General features: G+C 45.9%; 2 protein-coding genes and 2 pseudogenes across 3 annotated transcripts; 3 read left to right on the top strand and 1 right to left on the bottom strand.

Moving 5' to 3' along the window:
* The first annotated feature begins 2321 nt into the window (after positions 1-2321).
* Positions 2322-3553, top strand: LOC117834454 (binding partner of ACD11 1-like; annotated as a pseudogene).
* Positions 3554-8060: 4507 nt separating this feature from the next.
* Positions 8061-9722, top strand: LOC117834453 (uncharacterized; annotated as a pseudogene).
* A 5610-nt stretch (positions 9723-15332) lies between these two features.
* Positions 15333-19203, top strand: LOC117866417 (adagio-like protein 3). Of its 2 annotated transcripts, none has more exons than XM_034750621.1 (2): positions 15333-15670; positions 17141-19203. In XM_034750621.1, the coding sequence occupies exons 1-2, from the start codon at positions 15348-15350 to the stop codon at positions 18726-18728; spliced, it is 1911 nt and encodes a 636-aa protein (XP_034606512.1). In that variant the 5' UTR covers positions 15333-15347; the 3' UTR covers positions 18729-19203. The 2 variants fall into 2 exon arrangements, with proteins under 2 accessions (XP_034606512.1, XP_034606513.1); XM_034750622.2 differs by having other exon boundaries at positions 15515-15670; positions 17089-19203.
* Positions 19204-19815: 612 nt separating this feature from the next.
* On the bottom strand, positions 19816-22952 carry LOC117866418 (14-3-3-like protein GF14-D). Its single transcript, XM_034750623.2, has 5 exons — positions 22411-22952; positions 21670-21748; positions 21438-21560; positions 20322-20438; positions 19816-20228 (listed from the first exon to the last, which is right to left on the bottom strand). The coding sequence occupies exons 1-5, from the start codon at positions 22827-22829 to the stop codon at positions 20166-20168; spliced, it is 801 nt and encodes a 266-aa protein (XP_034606514.1). The 5' UTR covers positions 22830-22952; the 3' UTR covers positions 19816-20165.

The raw sequence follows: 22952 nt of genomic DNA, 5'->3' as shown, positions 1-22952 counted from the left end.
GAACGGTGGAGGACGCGTCCGAAAAGGTGGATGGGCGTCCGGACGCCCTAATTATAGCATTTTCGTAAACATTATATAAACGGTATATGCTGAATGTGGAGGACAAAATTACTTTTTTCTCTATTGGATTTCATTTGTTTGGACAATTTACTCCTCTACGGGTTCATCCTTGGAATCTAAGAATCTTAAAATGTAGGAATAGGAAAAACATAGAAATAGAGTTGCATGACATTTGCAATCCTATAGGTTTCAAAAATGTAGAAAGTTTGTAATGCAATATAGGAAAAATAAAGAAAAGAGAACAAAGGAAAGTTGGCAAGAAGGTTGGACCTGATGTTAGATTTCCTCCAAAAATCTTATGGATTGAGCCATTCTATAGGAATTTTGAAAGATTGGTAGCCAGTCCTTTGTTCCAAAAGGTCAGGAAAAATTTCCTATAGGATTTAAATGTAATGACCTAGATTAAATAAGTCGAGTTTTAGTCTTAAGACAAGTCTCCTAGTCTTGTCAACTCAGCCTCCTTTAGCAATTCCGGCTAAGTCTAGAAATCAGCCCAACCTGACGCCTTAGAGCGGGTTTATCTTTGGAAAGTTGAGCAGAACATCAAGAAACCCCTTTATAGAAGTTGGAGAGCTAAGTTCCTACAACAACCTTGCTAATTGGACCTTGGTCCAATTCACCAGCCAAACTACCGTTTTTCCCTAAGTCCCAGAAACCGGCGTTCCTCCAAACTTTGGAGCTTTGAATCTCCAAATCCACCATGTTTTTGAACTCGGTCAAATTACAAGAGTTGGACCTTGGTCTGTGTACTACAACTCTTGTAAAGGGAGACAACATGGCGTAGTTGAAAATCAGAAGATCAAGAGGCTGGAAGATGGGCCCAGCAAAGGATCTCGCGGATCCGTCGGCCAGACAGCGCCAGAGCACGCGTGCACTGCGCCTCAGAGAGCCGCCACCACGTGGTGTGACCTCGCTGGCGAGCACCGCCTCGCCCAGTTGCCGGCCGTGACAAGATGGGTCGACGCACTCGCTCCCCAGTCGCGCGCGACGATGACCTGCGGTCCTTTGCTCTGTCCCGTCTCGTCTCGCCCGAGGCCTCACCGGCCACACCAGGCACACTGCCCGCAGCTCCGCCGTCACCCCAGCCACTCTGCGATTGAAGACCGACCGCTGTCGTGCCGGTACTGCCTCGCCTCACGCGCGCATCCGCCTCACCCAGATCCCTGGCCGCGCGCCCCAACGCCTTCCGGCCCTCCCGTCACACCTCGGCCGCGCTGCCCACATGCGCGCGCCCCGCGATGCTGCCACCTCCGCCAACCGCCGCACAGGCAATGACAGCTCCTTCCCCCGCCTCACCAGTAGCGTGCCCCGGCAGAGCCGCTAGTCCCGCGCATGCTCGCGTCACATCGCTTGCCCTGTCACCTCGCCTGCAACGCCCTTGCCTGCAGTGCCCTCCCCTCCCTCCTGTCCGCCAATGGCGCCGCCGCCATCAACGGCCATGACCTCACACGTGCGCAGGCCTAGCAGATCCGCGTGCCCAGCAAACCCGCTTGCCCCCAGCCCCAAAATCCTTCCTGCCCAACCAGGGCAAGATTGCGTCCGAGCTCGCCAATGGAGACGCCGTCCAATCGCCGCCGCGGCAGAGCACTCCTTTCCTCCCTCGATCTTATCCTCCCGCCGCTTGAGCTCATTTCTTTCCTCCGAGCACTTCCGCGCAGTTATAAAAGGGGTACCGAAGGCTCTTACCGGAGTTCCCTTCGCTACCACCGCCTTTGCCGCACTACTTGTTTGTTCGTCTCCACCGCACTCGCTGCCGCACACTCCTCTGCTTCGCGCTCAAGCGCCGCCGCCTGAGCTCTCTGTGGAGCTCCCCCTTCCGCCCAACCCCGCGCCTTGCCGACCTCACCAGCCGCTTCGCCATCCTCTCGCGCAGCTCTAAAGCTTGCTTGTTGTCCACCAGAAGCACCACCGCTACCGAAACGCCGTCGTTCCTTGTTCCGCGTCGGCTTGTTTCTTCCCGACCCCGAGACCTCGTCAGTAGGACCGGAGGTGAGCTGCCGACCCCCTTCCAGCTCGCCCGACCCTGTCCGCCTCGCCCGAGTGTTGTCCGCCTCACCCGAGTGTTATCCGCCTCGCCCGAGGGCTCGGGTGTATCTTTTTCTTTTGACCATCGATGCCTCGGATGTGAGTCGGATCCATCTCCCTGCCTATTAGTACAAAATTCAGAACTATCGCACTTCTAGTTACTGGAAACCATACAGATAAACAAGAATTTGTTTCGGCAAATGTATCACATCAGTAAACAACGTTCAACAGCATATTCAGAATGGTAGAACAGTTATTAATTGAACATGTTTTTGTTTGAACAAGTATCAGCTGCTAATATATGGTGCCTGGTTGAAGCCGATTGATTGATCTAGTTTGATGTCCTCTCTGCTTCAGGTCAGAACTATCAAGGTGACAAACATACCGCTCTCGGCCACCGCGGAGAACATGAAGGAGTTCTTCTCCTTCTCCGGGGAGATCGAGTTCGTCGAAATGCGAAGGTGTGCCCGGCCCCTGCTTAATTTGATCATTCCTTTTGCATCTCCCTGCCACTGCTCATGTTCTTGTTTCTTCTGTTCTAAACCTCTTGACAGGGACTCAGAGACTTCCCAGGTTGCATATGTCACATTCAAGGAGTTTCATGGAGCGGACACAGCTCTTCTCCTCTCCGTATGAAAATCGATATTTCGGTTTCAAATTCACCAATTTCCAAACTCCTCTCGGTTTCAAATTACAATCTTGAAATGCCCATGCATTAATTGTTGCAGGGATCAAGCATGTGTGGCGATGTTGCTGTGAATATCACACCGGTGGAAGACTATGAACTGCCACCGGAAGCCTACTCCAATACAGAAGTAATTAAGAGTCCACGTTTTTCAAATTCACTAACCTAAGCTGCGTGATTTTATGAAATTCAAGTATGCTTTCAAATTCAATTGACCTAATTTTTTAAAATTTGCTTTGGTAACAAAATTAAAGCAAGGACTCAGCTCGCCGGGAACGCCGACCGGAGCGGCGGTGAGGAAGGCGGAGGAGGTGGTGAGCACGATGCTGGCGAGGGGCCTCGTGCGGAGCAAGGACGCGCTGCGGCGCGAGCAGTCCTTCGACGGGCGGCACCAGCAGCTGCTGTCGTCGGCGACGGCGCGCGTGGCGTCGCTGGACCGCCGCTCGGGCTCAGCGACAAGTTCAGCCTCGGCACGACGGTTGCCCGCGGCGCGGCGCGCGGCGTCGACGAGCGGTTCAACGTCACGGAGCGCGCCTGGGGGTGTTGGCCGCGGCAGGGGAGGTCGTCGCGGGGTCCCCCTACACGTCGCGCGGCGCCGCGTGGGTGTCAGCGGCGGTGGGCGCCGTCGCCAGGGCCGCGTCTGACGTCGGCACCATGACCGTCGAGAAGGTGGTGAGGGCCGAGGGGGAGGGCACGGCCGCGGATGGCGCCGGCAGCGGCGGCGCGCATCAACGTGCATGGCGCGCGTGCTCGGCAAGGAGATGGAGATGGCCAGTAGAATAAGGCAGCGTAGAAGTAAAAATGCAGTGGTAGCGGTAGCCGGGAATTTTGTTTTTCTCTCTTCTTGAGCGTTTGACTTAGTTTTATTTATATACACATCAATAATGCATAAAGTTTTTTGAAAATAAGATAAACTTCATGCATATCGATCAGCTATTGAAAAATAAACTTAATTCGGCTCGAGATTTTCAACTGCGCCTACCAGTGTTTTAGTGAAATTCAGGACCTCTATCGCACCCGAGTCTTTCAGATTTTCAAGCCATGACGCATCCATAACATGGTATCGCCATGATCATGCTGTCAACAGAGCAAGTATATGGTCGTCAAGTTTATTTTAGCGCATCACATATGCTTCAATCTAGGGCTCAGTTTTCGAGCAAGTGCTCAATTGCAAGCTATGACGAATTTTAAACAAAACTAAAGAAAATTTATCACCAAACTTAAATTCGTTTAAATTTTATGTTTTGATACTGCATTTTTTTTACCGAAGTAGACAGGGGAAGCCGACCTATTTTTTTAATAACTTTTTTTATTTTCACCGTTTATCTTTGATTGGAAGTCAAATCATGTCTTGGATGTTACTCAGGTATTCTAAATCTTAGGCTTGAGACTCTTTCACGTTCCAATACTTTATTGATCACTATAATATAGAAAAGATCGAAGTACCCTATGCAACCCTCTGAGAACTATTTCGAGACAAGTTGAAATATAAAAAGTAGATATATTCTGTGAAGGAGATGGTACCTTTTTTGAAACGATGCATCTTGTATGAACATTTTATACCACTCTCAGAAAAAATCTGGAAGCGTAATTTGCAACATGCAATGCGACCTAATTAAGTCGGGCCGATTTGGATTCGACCCAGATTCCAGCCTTTCCTTCTGCCGAGCAGAAAGCCCACGCATACGCGAGCTCGGCCTGGATGTGCGCGCACGCGGCAACACAATTTCTTTGTCCCATACCGCTCGAGCATAAGGATTCGGCTAATCTTAAAGTGACGACGCAAACGGCGATGTTGCCTCATCGGAGGCACCTAACGTATCTGCCACATGTGTGTACACAAACAGGATATGATGGCGGTGGAATCACGTGGTGTGCGGAATGCACACATAGCACAATATTCTCTTGATGTTAAAGAATAGTTGGTGACGGTGAAAGGCAAGTGCGACATGCACTTTCGAGCTCTTCCCCCCATTTTTTTCCATTTATAAACATTATATAAACGGTATATGCTGAATGTGGAGGACAAAATTATTTTTTTTCTATGGGATTTCATTTGTTCGGACAGTTTCCATTTATAAACATTATATAAACGGTATATGCTGAATGTGGAGGACAAATTATTTTTTTTCTATGGGATTTCATTTGTTCGGACAGTTTACTCCTCTACGGGTTCATCCTTGGAATGTAAGAATCTTAAAATGTAGAAATAGGAAAAACATATAAATAGAGTTGTATGACATTTGCAATCCTATAAGTTTCGAAAATGTAGAAAGTTTGTATGCAATATAGGAAAAATAAAGAAAAGAGAACAAAGGAAAGTTGTCAAGAAGGTTGGACCTGATGTTAGATTTCCTCCAAAAATCTTATGGATTGAGCCATTCTATAGGAATTTTGAAAGATTGGTAGCCAGTCCTTCGGTCCAAAAGGTCACATTGGAAAATTTTCCTATAGGATTTAAACCCTACAGAACTTTTATAAAAATCCTATGTTCCAAAGGAGCCCTAAAACTTAAAAGTGAAGGACAAATATACCAAAGACTAGTGTACAGCTGTGCTGGATTACAACTAATCAAATGTCAACTCATAGGCGAGACTCGAGAGTTTGCTATAATTGAGCAGAGGCACATGTACAATGAAATGGACAACTTTCGCAAGGAACTTGAAGAGGGAGGAGGAAGACACTAGACAATTTCGAGCAGACATGCGAACACTACTGGGTGCAAAGAGAAAGGATGAAAAAGGGGAAGATATGAATTGTCGGGAGTGAATGCATAGTGTTAAAAAATGTAAATATTAGACAACAAATGATAATTAGCTAGTGCTTATAGTTATATACAATTAATTTTAAATCATTGTGATTGACTTTAGAATTGGTTAATCAATGATCAACCAAAATACTATTCCATAAAAGGCTTGGCTAGATGTCACCCTAACCCATAAAAGTGACAACGGCCCATTGCTCTATTCACCAACCATTGAACACTAGGAAGCCTTTCTCCCCATTCTTCCTTCATCATAACCCATACTTCCGTCATCGGTAAAATCTTATAGAGATGAAGAAGACAGATCTTATCATCGAGGATAAGGAATCATGGATTGGATATAGGGGTGGATTTCGAGCTAGCTCGGCTCAGCACACAGTGCAATAAGAAGGGGCACGGAGTGTGTGATGCGAGGTTCTATAGGGTTTAGGGTGGTCATTTATACTCATGAAGAATTGGGCTAAAGTATGGGCCTATTTCTTATTGGGCTGGGGGCGATGGGCTATAGCCTTTGGCTCGTTTTGGCTCGCGAGTAGCTTGCGAGCTGCTCATTAAAGGAAGCGATCTAAAACCTTAGCTCAGCTTTAACATTCTAGCTTTAACATTCTTAAATGAGTCGAGCCAAGCGAGCTACTGAGTCACGAGTTTTTTGTCCAGCCCTAATTGGATATGGAAACAAAATGATTTTGGTGAAGGAAAGCATGAAAACTATACAATAACTAACTTCATCGCGAACCATGTGTAAAAGCAATTGCCAATTGGTTAAGTTTCTTATGGTAAAATACGCCGATCTAGGTTTAATTGACATGTGTTCACATTTACACCTAGTTTATTTCGGTTATATATAGGTGACGTGATCTGTCACCCTAAAGTACCTCATTAGAGTATGACGTGTGTACCGTGTATGTGTACATAAACGTTTAGTGTTTAATGGATAAAGTGACTTTGCTCCCAAATTGCTTAAACAGTGACCAGCGCTGCACATCGTTACTTTGGGCCTGTTCGCTTGAGATTTTCTAGCGGGTTGCAGCTGTTGCTGTACAGCCTAGCCGTTTGACTGCGGCCCAAACAGCAACAGCCCGGCAGCCCACCAAACAACTGCGCTTATCTTCTTCGGTTCAACTCCCGTCGCCTTTTCCCCATCTCCCGTCGCCTCCCACCGATGCCCTGCACTCTGCCTAGCACCACCGCCCACTCTGCCTTCGCTCGGCCCCTCCCCGCCGCCAGCCAGCCCCGCCGCCGCCGTCCTCCGCCCCGCCGTCGCTGCCCCACCCAGCTCCGCCGTCGTCGTCCGCACATGGATCCGCCGGGGCAAGGGCAGGATATCACCCCTGGATCGACTGCCGCCATGTGCTGCCCGACGTCGCCACGCTAGGGGATAGGGGCCCGCCGTCGTCGTACCACTAGGGGACAGGGGCTCGCCGCCATCGCCCGCCTGCCCATGGACCTGCCGGCGCAAGGGCAAGAAATCACGCCTGGATCCATTGGCGCCAGGGGCTCCTTAGCGTCGCTGGATTGGTACCTTCATTTGGCCATTTTGCATCTTACAATCTCATAGTTTCTCTCTTGATAGATGGTTCCATCCTTGTTCCTCGTGTTAGACATGTTTAATTTTACTACAAATGATTCGATTAACTGAAAGTGTTGATTTAGTTTAAACAACAAACTAAAAATGTTGATTTAGTTTAAAGAAAAAACTAAAAATGTTGATTTAATCTGCAGCCTTTCTCTGAACAGACAGGTTGTTCTTGAATGGCTTGCAAAGTTTCAATACCAACTCTCCTCCCCAATTTGTGTCCACACTTCTCCTAGCATAGCATGCATTATTGGCCAGGTTCAGAATATATCATTGATATGGAAGCCCAAGCAAGTAGATTTGACAGCATTCTCTAAAATTGTGCCAGCATGATTGTCTATGCAAACGTGCTTCACTGATAGACAATTCTTGTGAAGAAAGGATTCATTGTGAGCACAACAAATTAAACCTTCTTACCATTTGTTTTTATATTTCTATGCTTGTTTCTAGTATCGTTTGCAAAGACATACAATCACTGCATGTTGTATGATTAAGCACAATCATTACTTTTTCAGCTTTTAAGCTAGTCCGTCTACTGATCTGCTCACCAAGGATAGCAGCAATTTGAATCGAAGCTTTGACAGAAGGTACACTCCCACCCTTCCCGTTCCCATTGTGTCTAGTACAGAAGTGTGCACACATGAATTATTGACTCTAATCGGTTGAGTTGATTTCTGAAAAAAAAAGGAAACTTACACTAGGGTACCTAACAAAGACGGCAGCAGTGGCACACTCCTCTACATCATCATGGTCTCCACCTGAAGCCCGTTGCTACGAGCTGCGTACAACTCCTTCAAGACGCAAGCACAACGAGGCAAGCATCAATTCCACCTCATTTTGTGCACATTCTGATAAATGGTGATTCCTATCTTGCATGTTGTCTTTGCTACTACATGTGTGGCATACAAACCTTGTAGTTAGGAAGACTTATAATTCAAACTTGCACACAGATGGATGCAGGCCGTACCAATTGGGATGATAACACTACAAAAATATTCTTGGACCTCTGCATTGATGAGAAGAATAAGCTCAACTACAATACAAAAGGGCCTAACCAAGCTAGGTTGGCACAACCTGTATACAAATTTTAAACAACAGACGGGCAGGAAATATTTCTGTAAACAGTTTCAGAACAAATTTAATGCCTTTAAGAGGCAGTACAAGGATTGGAGAAAACTGAAAGACAAGAGTGGTACCAAGTGGAACAACAGTATCCACACCATCGATTGCGATGATGAATGGTGGACAGCTCGAATTGGGGTAACTACTTTTTGTTCTAATAATTACTGCTTCCTATCATTTACCTTCTGCTTTCAATGAGGGGACCTCATATTGCCATCATGCTTACATATTTCCTATTTATGACTTATAGGAGAATGAGGCAAACAAACATTTCCATGGCAAGGCATTTCCATTCTATGATGAGTTAACCACTCTTTTAGGGACAACGGACACTGAAGGTGGTCCAATGTTGTGTGTTGGTGCAATTGGAGATAGAACACCAAGTTGTGGAAGTGAAGGCAACCCTGACCCAATGGCAGATGAAAATGATGCCTGGTTGGAGGACAATGTTGGACGGTCTAGTGTGGGTCGTGTGTCGCAAAGATCAGGAAAGGAGCATGTTGTTGACAGCCCACCACCCAAGAGAAGTAAGAGTATGGAGTACTATGTCGAACGCATATCTGAGAGCATGATTCAAAGGACTATGAATGAAAGAAATCTAATCAGCCATGAGGAAGAGGACGTTATGGAAATGTTGCACCTTGTAGAACAAGATGGTGTACCGAATGGGTTCGAGTTGTACTTCATAGCAACTGAGCTATTTAGATCACCAGCACGACATGCATCTTATAGGAGCATTACTGCTGTAGAGAACCAAATTGCATGGCTCCAATAGACTTGGGATAATGTCAAGAGGAAGTAATACCGGTCCATGATTAGAATGTCTTTTGCCTCTACCTGGGAATGTATGTATGTGTACTGTGACCATGGCATGGTGTGGCATCATGTATGTAATATGAATTATGTTGTGTTAGACCTTGATTATTCATGCTATTTATCCATATAAATTTGTGTCGTTGCACTTGAGTCTGCTGCTCTTGTTGTTTTTAATTAGGTATGTATACTTGAATAGCTTAATAATTAGGTATGTGTTTGACAGCGTGATTTATTTTTCAGCCTGAAGGTCTCCATGATGAATGAGGTGGCTGTCAACAAGTCAAGCTCAAATGGATCCTAAAGTTACGCAATATAGTTTAACTGAAATGGGTCTCTTGAGTTTCTGTACACTTAAGTCAAAGTTGAAACAAGGAGCACATTTGTGATAATAAAATTTCATTCAAATAAAAAACTAGCTCTGCCACTAGAATTTCTAATCCAAAACTATACCAGATTTGAGAATGTTTAGCTTTTCTATCTGCTCTTCTTCTTCAGCAATTGAGAAGAATTTTCACCATGATATTTCTGTTAGAATTTTCAGACTGCTTATTGAAGAAGCTGGGACCATTGAACACTGTTATGGTCTGAAAATGAAAGGAATGTCAAGCTCTGAAAATTCAAGCAACACCAGCACCTCACCAGCAAGGTTGAGGGATGAGTGGTCTACCTGGTAGGACATGGGTGCAACCATTGGTGTGTTAGCTGCGTATGCATCGTCTATCTCAAGTGGATGTAGAGTGCAAGATGGTCCGTTGCACTTGCATGAGTTGACTGGCCGTCAATGGGTTGCTATTAACCTTGCTAACAGTAAGAAGTGCTACAAAAATTTCGGTCTCCATCCATTCTGCATTCCAGTTGTTGCATTCAATCTTAGTGTCTAACGATGGGCTAAAATCCACACAACAATGTGATTTAGTTGAGGCCTTAGGGATGTTCCTATGAGCATGTGGCACAAGACAATGCTAGAGACAAATGTCAAATAGATTCCATAGGTGAGTCGGAAGTTCAGTGAGATGTCGTGGTCTCTTTGCACGTACTATTATTAGGCCAATGGATCTATTGTTCAGGTGTGTGCATCCTAGGCTGCATCAATTCTCACCATATATTTGATGGGTGCATAGGAGCTATAGATGGAACCCACATTCCGGTGTCAGTCCGTGAGCACACACATGATGATTTTATCAATAGAAAGGGGTTCACCAGTGAGAATGTCTTGGCCATTTGTGACATGGGCATGAGGTTCACATTTGTCGCTACGGGGAAGAAGGGTGTTGTGTATGACACTGCTATTTTGAGGGAGACTTTAAACCAAGCTGAGCATTTCCCTCACCCACCCCAAGGTGACCTTATTTTATTTGTAAGATATGGGACTGCCATTCTAAATTGCTCTTTGTATAACAATGTTGATCTGTAGGAAAGTACTATTTGGTGGATTCTGGTTACCCACTGCATGAGGGTTATATGGAGCCATATCACAAGGGCAGGCACCATTTATCGGAGTTTAATGCCAAAGGTCCTGAGAATTTGAATAAAATTTTTAACTACCATCATTCGTGCCTTCGGAATATTGTGGAACGGGCTTTCGGGGTGCTAAAGAGTAAGTGGCAAATTCTAAGAGGTATACCATTATATATTATGAAGAAGCAATCAAAGATTATTTGTTTCATGCTTTGCACTACACAATTTTGCATTGGACAACAACAAACCTGGAATGGTTGTTACTGACATGTTTGGTCATGGCATCTACCTTATTAGGACTGGTGATGAAAATGACCCTGCATCAGATTGTTGGAGGTATGCCCTAGAGGAAATCATAGAGATGATGATATTCCATTGTATCCATGTTACATATTGTGTTCCTTGAATATCCATTAAAGGCTACTTGAATTGGTTTGCAATTATGTGAATTGTGTGTGAAACTCTTTACTTGTATGGTTATTCTAAAAGTTGTTCCTAGGCGGAGTTCATGTGAGGACACACATGAATATTAGACTAGCACATGTATTGGTTGATGACTATGTTTCACAAGTCATGGACATGGAGATGTCAAACTAATAATGTGGGCACGTGTAGAGACATGTGCTAGGACTGGCCCAACACGAGTTACGTAGTTCTCTCTTTACACAATGTGTACGCTTTGTCCTTAGACCTGAGACTGTCGCATGTATTTAAGATGTGGATCGACTTACTTAGGGGCTATCAACGCTACATCGTAACTAGGTAGTCATCAAGGTAGCTTTCGGGTTTGTCAAGAAGCATGCTGTGAGGCATGGTCAGTCAAGATGGAATTTGCCCCTCTATTTGAGAGAGATATCTCTGGGCCCCTCAAGTAATCGGATCCAAAAATGCATGGTCATGCTACGTGAGGTTAAGAGTTAACCTAGAAAGGGATTCCGAATCATAACATCGAGAAAGAGGGGTCGGCTTGGAGCTAGACCAAATATCGTGAGGCAAAGGGAATAGCATGTACGTGATGTTATGACAGTTCGTCTGATATGATCTTCGTGTGCGTATAGGAGTTGGCACGTCTTGCTAGAGGCCGCTACCGATTATTGGCCGAGTAGGAATACTCGGGCCATGTCTATACGTATATGAACCTATAGGGTCACACACTTAAAGGGCTGGAAGCCCAATTCGGATATGATCCGAATTGGATCAGGTTTAGGAGTACTAAAGGGCCTCGGATCCAAAGGCTCGTCAGGAACCCCTATATATAGAGGGGTGAGGGCACCCTAGGGTTTAATCCCTTTTGCACCAGCAGCAGCCGCACCTCCCACGCCCTCGCCTTGTTGCAACTCGCGGACCTAGCAGTCCAGCTTGCGACGCTTCCTCCTTGCACATGTGGATACCTTGGAGGTGTTGCATCTGCAGCACTTGGACAAGCCGCCGCATGAGAGCTCCGACGAGGAACCTGATGAGCCGACGACAAGCCTGACGAGGTGCGGCACGAGAGGGAGTCACTGCACGTAGACGAACTGCTGAGGAGCTGCTCGACGTCGACGTGTTCGACTACACTGCATCAACGTGTGATCGACTTCGCTGCCTCGACACGTTTTTACAACTTCCGCACCTGTGCGTCGAGTGTTAATCCCGTGATTTATAACAGCAGTTATTCCTGGTTTACGCGGTAGAAAAATTTTATTTTGCGCTAGCGTAGCCTACCTCGTATCCCAACATAGATTGGTTAGCCGCTACTACCAACGACGATATTAGTGAAGTTTGTGATTGGATTGCAGCAGGACTTTATGGGTTGACATGATGGAGACATTTTCTCAAATTGCTAATTTGTTGTTATGAATGCAACCTACCAATTTCTTTCTAATTTCTTGTTGTTGTGACTTGAGAAAGCACGGATCAACTATTGTAGCACTGAAATGTTCTAATTGTATACCTTGTGTACTCTTAAGTTCAATATGTATATCATTTATTTTTTCTGCATCTTTGCATAAGCTTTGGTAAATGAAGTCCATTTCAGTTTATGGTTCCCGTCTTTTTTTTAACAGTTGTGGGGGTGGGGGTGGGGGGGGGGGGGGGAACATGGCTGGCTGCAGCCGCTGCTGCATGGCTGACAACTGGTGCCTGGCTGATGCAGCCGCCGTAGCGTCATGAATTTTGCTCACGTCCGAAAACACACACCTTTCGCACAGCTATTCTCCTCCCATAGTCCCATCCCAAGCTCCAACCAATGGAATCTCCGCGCTGCTCGCGTTGGCTCCGGCCGACGGCGACGGTGAGCCGGCAAAAGGAAAAGCGGCGGCCGAACATTCCGAGGCCCGGCTCGACGGTGACGTGGCGCCGCGCAAGTGGCCCTCGCGCGCCGCAGAGATATTTTTCCACGGGACCGGGGTGGACGAGGACAGAGGACAGCAGCAGATCTTGCGGGCGACACGATATATTTTTATTTTAAGGGGGTCGCCGGGTGACGGTTTTGCCCTCCGGTAGTGTCGGGGATATTTTGGTGCTCTTGACGGAACGGAAGGTTCTGGGCTTGCTTTGCCTGCCGCTTGGCTTGGTGGCGTCGATGAGCATATCTTGCTGTTGAGTTGGTATCTCCTCTTCTCTTTTCTTTTTTAATAAAAAATTAAAGGTGAATGTTCCTGGGAAGATCTGGCGTGGAAAAACCTCATAAATTTGTTTTGTTTACTACAGATTGTGTTTATACTCCCTTGTTCTAAATATATGATAAGCTAATTAAGTACTTAGTTAAAAATCACGAAACTAATTAGTTTGTTCTAAACATTATATATTCAAAATTTAAAAAGGATGGGAGTGTAATTTTTTTTCTTGCAAGTATTGATCCTAGCTACTTATCATCACGCCAACTTGCTAGTTGTAACAAGAAATCATCATGCCATTGTGTTGTGCATTACAGAAGGACTTCAAATTGATAGGTGTAGAAGTGCATGAGTAGACTAGAGATTGACATTCTGATGAGTGTAGACAAGATTTAAAAGAATTACATTCATAAAAGCAGCATATGGTAAAAGCATAGTCTAGCACTCTAGTCACTATGGATCTTTCTTTGATGGAGCTCGTTAGACAATGAGCGATGGAGACATACTTCCATTTTCTAAATACTAGCATCCGCGGTGATTAAATTGATTTATCATTATGCTGACTCACGTAGCATATATCTACACTAGATAATTGCCAAAAGTAATTGATAGCAACATGACAAACTCTTTGCTTAAAAGTTTTCTTAAAAATAGAAAAAGAACACTAAATAATTAACAAAGCTATCAGATAGTACTTGACAACTACTAGGCAAGCTCTCTTTACTAGACCTACGGAGGGTATGACGGCCCCAGGCTTTTGCTTAAGAAGAAAGACCTTCTCACGCAGGTCTAGAAAACCTCCAAACCCCTACCCCACCCTTACATGACGGCACTTGCACCTACGTGAGCCTAGGCCAGGCCTTGCAGCATGCTTTGGTGTGGGATAGACGAGGAGGTTTTTTTAACCCCTACTTGAAATTCGCTCCCACGAGGAGTCGAACCTAGGACCTGAGGAGTGCCACTCGGTTCCACTAACCTCTTTACATAGAAGTAACCATCCACATAACTGAAACATCAGAAGATTTGGACACAAGCACCGACGACTTTTGAGTGATACCTGAGGAACCAAGCCCGATCTTGTTTAGGTGATGATGTTGATTTCAGGATATTTTGTAGATGTATACTAGGGTGCTTTTCACCTAACATGTTTACTAAGCCATACTTATCCAGGTGGTCCTTAGGTACTATGTAAGTTTTTACTACGGTGCTTACATTTGAATCCCTGATTAAACTAATTCGATAAAATGTTAAAAAAAAAGTGGTAAGCCACTTCGTCTCTTCTCCACTCTTTTTTTTTTGCCGTAGATCCTTAGTAGGCAAGATCTAAGGAAAATACGATCATAATTCTTTAAAAAAATACAATCATAAAAGTTGAGATTAAAAGTTTTGAGCTAATGGTAATAATAAACTAAGACCTAAAAGTAAAAATAAGGACACATTTTGCGCATATATACTCCCTCCGTCCTAAAAAGAACACAGCTATCGCTTCTCGAGAAGTCAATCAATTTTAAATTTGACTAAATTTATACAAAATAGTACTAATAGTTATGGTACAAAATAAATATCAATAGATTAATCATGTAACATGCTAAATATATTTGGATATGTGAATGTTAGTAATGTTTTGTATAAATTTGATCAAAATTGAAATTGGTTTGACTCTTCGAGAAACGAGAGCTGCATTTTCTTTTTTCTTTTTTGGAACGGAGAGACCACCTAGTTAGATACCGGACATGTTTTACACATGACAATGCTAGGTATTATTATCCCATCATGTGCAAACAAAAAATGGTTATGCAAAAAAGTAAAAAGGAAATTGGTTTTTTTTTCCGAGTATAAAGAGTTGAACGTATGCGGTGCCGTGGTGGTAGGGCGGCATTTTCTTCCCTGCGAAGCGAAGGAAACCACGTGCATCGTCGGATCCGATCCCACGCCACGGGCCCCACCTAGCGCCGCCCCCTTACAGCCGAGGGCCCACCCTACCGCCTCCGCGGCAGATATTTTCGCCTGCCACGCCGCTCCCGGCGTGGCAGATCCCGTAAATAACCCGCAACCCGTGGCCCTTTCGCCCCGCTGCCCCCGCGCCGATAAAAACCAGGCGCAGAAATATCTTGCCGCCCCAGCAGAATCTCCCATTTCCTCCCGCACCAAACCACACCAAACCACGGGCGCGCACGCCGAGGAGAGAGAAAGCTAGAGAGAGAGGGAGGGAGGGGACTCAGGAGAGAGGGTGGGCAGCTTGGCATGTTCGACGACGAGGGGGCGGGGGATCGGGGCGTGGTAGCGGTGAAGCGGATGAGGCTGTGGGAGGTGGAGGACGAGGTGGAAGGGGAGGAGGGGATGGAGGTAGACGGGGAGGAGGAGGAGGAGGAGGAGGAGGAGGAGGAGGGGTGGGCGTGGGGTGCGCCGGCGGCGGGGGTGGGGGTGGGGGTGGGGATGGGGGAGCAGAGGGCGGCGGCGATCGTGGTGGCGGACGCGGCGGAGGCCGACTTCCCCGTCATCTACGTCAACGCCGCCTTCGAGGCCGCCACTGGGTACCGCGCCCACGAGGTGCTCGGACGCAACTGGTCAGTACGCCGGACCTCCTCTCTGTTTTATTCTGCTATGTTTTTCTCTGCTTGCGATGCTGGAGAATGCCGCTTGCTTGCTTCGTGCCCCGGGCGAACTGAAATCATGAGCCGCCTCTCGTCGTGTCGGAATTTAGGATTTTCAGGCGCATTAGCGGGACCGTCCTTTGGTTGCAGGATCCGTTTGGTACAGCACAGCACGTATTTGTGTTATTCACGATTTTCAATTCAAGTGATGTGTGTGTGAATGATGCTGCGGCGAAGGCAGAAATGGGTAGTGCTTTGTTGTCAGTAGGATTTCAGAATGTAGTAAAGCCTTTTGATTGGAGTTTTGTGAACTTAGGATTTTGTGACTCTTTAATTGAAGGGCGGGTGGTAGTATAGTGAGATTTGGACAGCCGGTGTCAATTTTAGTGATTCTCAGAGCGTTTGCCTTCGTGAGATAATTTGGTGTGCAGTCTGTCACTTAAGTAATGGTTAGTGGTGACAGTAGTGAAATAATTTGGTGGGCCACTGGCCATGCTGTAGTAAGAGTAAGCAGGCTAGCAATGTGTTATCAGTACAAGCTCAACAAAAAACTGTGTTGTGCATATGCGGAAAAACGCGTAGAAAACATCTCTTAAAATAATTGATGGAGCAGATGAGATCCAGTTTTGGGCTTATTCATGTTGTAGGTGAACTATTTGGGATTGTAAGTAATGGGTTTCAGATCGCAAAGGTGCACCGACAGTGAAATGTCCATGGATCCATTCAACTTTTGCTGAGCCTGTTATGGTTTTCTGGTGAGCAGAGGTTGGGGAGAACATGTTGATGGCTACCTGTAAAATATTTCGCTTCATACTTTGGTTGCACTGCTACAGTCCATGAGAAAGGGATGATGTAAGAATAAACCCTAGAATATATGGGTATACAAAAAAGATTTGCAGTCCATGACAACCTGGGTGGGCACCCTGTGTCGATGGTTGTCTTGAGACCAGGTTGGTGGCGGGTTAGCCTTCCCACCACTAGTTCACTAGCCTATTCATACTCTTTACATTTGTAAAACTTTGTTTTATGATATTGGATATTTGGTGAAAAATCAGGATATCATTAGGAATGCTAATCTGACTCCACAGAAATTGTGTTGAATAGAAAGTTAGGTGATCATTGGATCCAGTCTGAAGTTGTTTAAGCATTTCACATCAGATCTAGCTAACAACTTCAGTACTGAAACTGGTTGAAATTCAAGTTTTGTGCCAAAATCAGTAGCATGATAATATACATTTTTAGCCTGTCTTGTTGACGTAAGTCGATGAGTAAATATTTGATCTTTCTATACTAGGAACATTTTACAGTGGATATTGTCTGCTTGTTTTCTTGTTTGCTATCTTTTTTTCTTATACCAATTTTTAAATTGCTGACACTGAAAAACTTGACAGAGGGCCTATTGAAGCATCTCACGAACTGTGTTCACTCAAACTTGTCTTTCAGCCGATTCCTGCAATTTCGGGATCCACGTGCACAAAGGCGACATCCCCTTGTTGATCCCATGGTTGTTTCAGAGATTCGGCGATGCCTCAATGAGGGGATTGAATTCCAAGGCGAGCTGCTCAATTTCCGGAAGGATGGTGCTCCACTTTACAACAGATTAAGGCTCATTCCTATGCATGGGGATGATGGCTCTGTGACTCATGTTATTGGAATCCAGCTATTCTCTGAGGCAAACATTGATCTCAGCAATATATCATATCCAGTGTATAAACAACAGTCCAACCACAGGCCCACTATTCAAGATCTGAACTCAGCTTCTCATGAACATACTCCCAAAATCCAGAGCTCAGATTACTGTGGTATCCTCCAATTGTCAGACGAAGTTCTTGCACACAACATCTTATCTCGCCTATCACCAAGAGATGTAGCATCGATTGGATCAGTCTGTACCAGAATGCATGAACTAACCAAGAACGATCACCTGAGGAAGATGGTCTGCCAGAATGCATGGGGAAGAGATGTCACTGTAAAGCTTGAGATGAGCACCAAGATGTTACGATGGGGTCGCCTTGCAAGAGAGCTAACAACCCTTGAGGCAGCATCATGGAGGAAGTTCACAGTTGGAGGACGTGTGGAGCCTTCCCGTTGCAACTTCAGTGCATGTGCTGTTGGTAATCGCCTTGTCCTGTTTGGAGGGGAGGGAGTCAACATGCAGCCAATGGATGACACGTTTGTGCTTAACTTGGAGGCTCCAACTCCAGAATGGCGCCGTGTCAAGGTCTCTGCCTCCCCACCTGGCCGATGGGGACACACTCTATCATGGCTGAATGGGTCATGGCTGGTAGTATTTGGAGGCTGTGGACAGCGAGGTTTGCTCAATGATGTCTTCGTCCTTGACCTCGATGCTCAGCAGCCTACGTGGAGGGAGGTTGCAAGTGAGGGTCCTCCACTGCCACGGTCTTGGCACAGCTCATGCACTTTGGATGGTTCAAAGCTTGTTGTCTCAGGTGGGTGCACAGAGTCCGGTGTTCTTCTCAGCGACACCTTCCTTCTTGACCTCACAAAGGAAAAACCAGCATGGAGGGAAATTCCTACATCCTGGTCACCGCCATCCCGCCTTGGCCACACCATGTCTGTCTACGGTACGACCAAACTATTCATGTATGGTGGACTGGCAAAGAGCGGCTCGCTCCGGCTTCGCTCCAGTGACGCATACACCCTGGATGTTGGTGAAGACAGTCCCCAGTGGAGGCAGCTGGCAACGACCGGGTTCCCAAATGTCGGCCCACCGCCAAGGCTTGACCACGTCGCTGTGAGCCTGCCATGTGGGAGAATCATCATATTTGGCGGCTCGATTGCTGGTCTGCACTCCCCGGCGCAGCTGTTCCTGATTGACCCTGCCGAGGAGAAACCGGCATGGAGGATCCTGAACGTCCCCGGGCAGCCACCGAAGTTCGCCTGGGGACACAGTACATGTGTGGTGGGTGGGACAAGGGTCCTGGTTCTGGGAGGCCACACCGGGGAGGAGTGGATCCTGAACGAGCTCCATGAGCTGTGTCTCGCAAGCAGGCCCGATGAAGACGAGTGATCCATTCTTCTCGCATGGCTGTGGATCTGCTGCTATTCGAACCTACTTTCAACCTGTTACCGTATTCTGCATCAGTAGTAAAAACTAGAGGAAGTTAATCTGAAAAAAGAGGTTAGTCCTGGAGAGTTTAGTCTACATTGCTGTTGTCATGGGGGGTGTTTTCTTGCATCCCCATCGGTATAAAGTAGTGGAAATTGATCTGAAAAAAAAAAGAGGTTAGTCCGGTAGTCTACTTTGTTGTTGTCATCCGATATGTTTTCTCGCATCGTTCTAGATACATATTATTATGGTCTATATGTGGATCTTTTTTGTTTCCAGAAAATCCCCCAAAAAAATTAAACTGGATTGTAAATTCATGTGCTCAAGTTTGTATCGAGTTGGTTGTATCTGCCCATATTTGTATCGAGTTTAATTGTATGTCCATGCCTAGTAGGCATCAAAATTCATATATCAAAGCCGCCGCTGCTTCAGTCTATGATATCGATGCCTTGTGGAGGTCACAGCGTACGAAGCGGTTAATTTTCTTTGCAAGTGATGTTTGAAGAACTCTTAATTGCGTGCAATTCCAAAGGCTCGTGGTCAATATTTTTTCCTCATTGCTGCCTTCTGCCCGTTTATGTCCAAGTCCTCGTTCAAGACCGAAGACAACATCGAGACGTTGGAATAGAACAGGCGAGATGTGGTTTTCGTGAAAGATGAGCTGGAGAACGAAAGCGAGTTTCGTGATAGCGTAGCCAAGCATAGTACGGATTACTGAATGATCACGGCACAATTATTGGATTGTGGCAGGATTATAGGATTGCATACAGATTACTGGAACCGCGTATGCCAATCTGATCGGGCTCAAGAATCTTGGGCACCACCACCAACCTATAGGATGGATTCTTGGTCCCAGATGCGCATCAGATTCATGTTCCCAGACGACCTATAAGCCTGAAGTGCGTGCTGCTTTCGGACAGCTACATGATGAAACGCTCATAGCCATGTACAGTTCATCACAGCCAAAGCGCATCTTCCATGCATTCAGGATTTCAGATGATTCAAAGTTCAGACGAGGGTAGGAACACACAATACTTGCAAAGCCATCTCAACAAAATACTACTTGGCAGCAGGCCTGTCAAATACTCCATACGTCAAGTAACATATGCAATCATTCTAACAACACTGCAACATGAGAGCAGGTTTTTCCCCATGGTGGCCAGATTGGAGCATGAAAACCAGCATCCAGCCATCATTTTATCGGACTTAAAACAGAAACAAAAGCGTGCAACAACAAACATCTAAGGTACGTAATTAAACAGCAACAATGCAGCATCGTCCAGTGATGACGACGTTGGAGGTACGTATACTAGGGGATAGCTATCGAAATCCAGGAACATTGGCTCGGATCACTCCCAAACATCAGCGGATGCACCAGGTCGGGAGCTTGGATCCATCTTACTGACCCTCTCCGGATTCCTTCGGGGCAGCAGCTTCCTTGATCTCATCACCGCCATCCTCCTGAAGTTGAAGGAGAGAACAAGGTCAGATGAGAACCATGGCAAAGAGAACTAAGAAGGTTAAATAGATTAAAAAGACAATTAGGAAACTCACATTGGTGTCAGATGTCCATAGGGTCAGGTTGTCACGCAGGAGCTGCATGATCAGAGTGCTGTCCTTGTAGGACTCCTCACCCAGACTGTCTAGCTCAGAGATGGCCTCGTCAAAAGCCTACAGACATTAAATTCCAAGTCAACTCCAGCAAATAAAATGTGAAGTAAAAATATCATAACATCAAGCGTACTTCGATGCAATGTAGTTGAAAATTGAGATTGTCTCAGTTTTGGACAAACATAGCAAACTCCACAAATTAGAATTAGAAACAGCTGGTTATGCATATGTGGTGCCTTATGTATTCTAGACCATCTGTCAGTAATAAACAGTTTTGTAATAGCATAACTAAGTTAATTTTCACCATTTGGTTGTAATTTAGTAATATAAAGTAGAAATGTATGCAGCAAGACATGTCAATTTCAGTGGAGAACCAACAGCAAAGACAGTTAAGCATCTTAGATTTCACAGAATAAGAATATAAATGGAAATTGCAATAAACAAATGGGTGAAATATGAAACAGGAACACGAACTTGAAACATAAAATGAGGAGATATGAAACATTGTTGCCACTTCAAAGTAAATAGTGCCTCTACTAGAACTTGTTACACTTAATAGTAAGAGGTACCGTTTCCGTGATTACGCATGAACAAAAACTAGCACAGATTATATGCACTAAGCCTTTTCTTTTTTGCTAATAGCACTAAACCTTGCTAATAGTATTCCGACAGTTCAGGTCTTGCAAAATTTGTCATGCCATGCAAATTACTTCAGTATACACCACTATGATTCAAAAGCCGGTGATTGGCTATAAAAGACTCTGACAGCATATATGTCACAGACTTGCAGTGTTTTCCTTGCAACCTTGATTGTCTTTTAAAAGAAAGGTTAGCATCTATGAATCTATGACTTCATATATCAGCAGCTACAAATTATTTCCTTGATATCATATTCTACTAAACAAAGGAAATCCTGTCTTCAACAAAGTAAAAAGGTGATAAAAGCATTTATGTGCTCAGCCAAGTGTCCAACAATGCAAATCTAGAACACATTATCTCATACAGTGAAACCTCACATGCCATGCACAGTAAAGGGAGGCAGAGGGAGCAGAAGCAGACCTGCTTAGCGAGGTTGCAAGCACGGTCAGGGGAGTTCAGGATCTCATAGTAGAACACTGAGAAGTTAAGCGCGAGACCAAGCCTGATGGGATGGGTAGGAGCCAGATCTGCCAGAGCAATATCCTACAACACAAAAGGCAACACCAACAATCAATCCCAATTTACAAGATATATGATCAATCCATTAACATGTACACAAAAAAATAAGGTTTGTTTTCGTTAGATATCTAACCTGGGCAGCTTTGTAAGCATTCATGGTGCTCTCTGCAGCTTCCTTCCTCTCCGCACCTGACTTGAACTCAGCAAGGTACCTGCAAATTCATCACGAGGATAAATCAGATACCCAGATAAACACTGCAGGCCACAAATACATAGCCATCAACCATATCACATAACACCAATCATGTAAACAAATTATAAATCGCAACCTCACAGCAACACCAATAATATAAAATATGTCATTAATTGCAAGATCAGTATTTTGCACCATCAAGAAAGAGGGGAACCCCCTCCCTCAAACGTCACGGACATCAGAATCTATTTCCCTTTCTTGACTTTCCACCACCAATAACACGAACCTAGACCACAAAAAATTCAAAGAAAAAAGACCACACCTTAAACTTTGACTTAATCGTCACCAAGAACTCAGATCCCTGTCACCCCCACACAAAACATCTATATACAGATCTTAAACTGACTTTCACCAACCACCAGTTCATGGCCCTTGTACACAGGCCGGAAATCAGATCGATACCTACAAACCAGCAATAAATAAGGACTCAAATCGCCCGCTAATAACTTATGTTCGAAATCTATGCCCCTTATCATATCCCAATATTAAGAGATCTGGAGTTGATCCACCAATAAACCTCACTCCTCGGTTGCTCCGTACACGGATCGCACCATCTAGCCGCAGACTCGCATAAGAAAGAGGCTAGATCTCACGAAGGGAATGGTGTATATTCTAATATACCTGTGGTAGTCGCCCTTCATCTTGAGGTAGAAGACCTTGGACTCGGCGGCGCCGGCGGAGGGGACGAGGTGGGAGTCGAGGAGCGCGAGGATGCCGTCGCAGATGCGTGCGAGCTCGGCCTCGATCTTGGAGCGGTAGGCGCGGATGGAGGCGGCGTGGGCCTCGTTCCCGCGGCCCTCCTCCTTCTGCTCGATGGAGGAGATGATCCGCCACGAGGCCCTGCGGGCGCCGATGACGTTCTTGTACGCGACGGACAGCAGGTTGCGCTCCTCGACGGAGAGCTCCTCCCCGCCTCCGGCCCCTCCCGCAGACCGGGCCACGCGCTCCATGAACTCCACCATCTCCTCGTACCGCTCAGCCTGCTCCGCCAGCTTCGCCATGTACACGCTCTCCTCCCGCGTCGGCTCCGACGGCGACATGGCTGCGGGCTGGGTGGCGGCGGGGGATCGGGATCGGGGGAGGGAGGGGCTCTCGCCGGCAACAGGGGCGGCTACAGGGATGTGGGGGCGGGCGCAGGGGATCTCCTGTGTGGTGGAAGCGAC

This window comes from Setaria viridis, chromosome 8 (assembly GCF_005286985.2).
Source record: "Setaria viridis chromosome 8, Setaria_viridis_v4.0, whole genome shotgun sequence".
Classification (NCBI taxonomy): Eukaryota; Viridiplantae; Streptophyta; class Magnoliopsida; order Poales; family Poaceae; genus Setaria; species Setaria viridis.
This window is presented reverse-complemented; position numbering and strand designations above follow the sequence as displayed.

Excerpts from the sequence above, each read along its gene's own strand:
- LOC117866417 (XM_034750621.1), top strand. The coding sequence starts at position 15,348 with ATGTTCGACGACGAGGGGGCGGGGGATCGGGGCGTGGTAGCGGTGAAG. Across the intron at positions 15,671-17,140 it reads GAGGTGCTCGGACGCAACTG|CCGATTCCTGCAATTTCGGG; the intron begins GTCAGTACGCCG and ends CTTGTCTTTCAG.
- LOC117866418 (XM_034750623.2), bottom strand. The coding sequence starts at position 22,829 with ATGTCGCCGTCGGAGCCGACGCGGGAGGAGAGCGTGTACATGGCGAAG. Across the intron at positions 21,561-21,669 it reads ATGCTTACAAAGCTGCCCAG|GATATTGCTCTGGCAGATCT; the intron begins GTTAGATATCTA and ends TTTGTGTTGTAG. Across the intron at positions 20,229-20,321 it reads TATGGACATCTGACACCAAT|GAGGATGGCGGTGATGAGAT; the intron begins GTGAGTTTCCTA and ends CTTCAACTTCAG.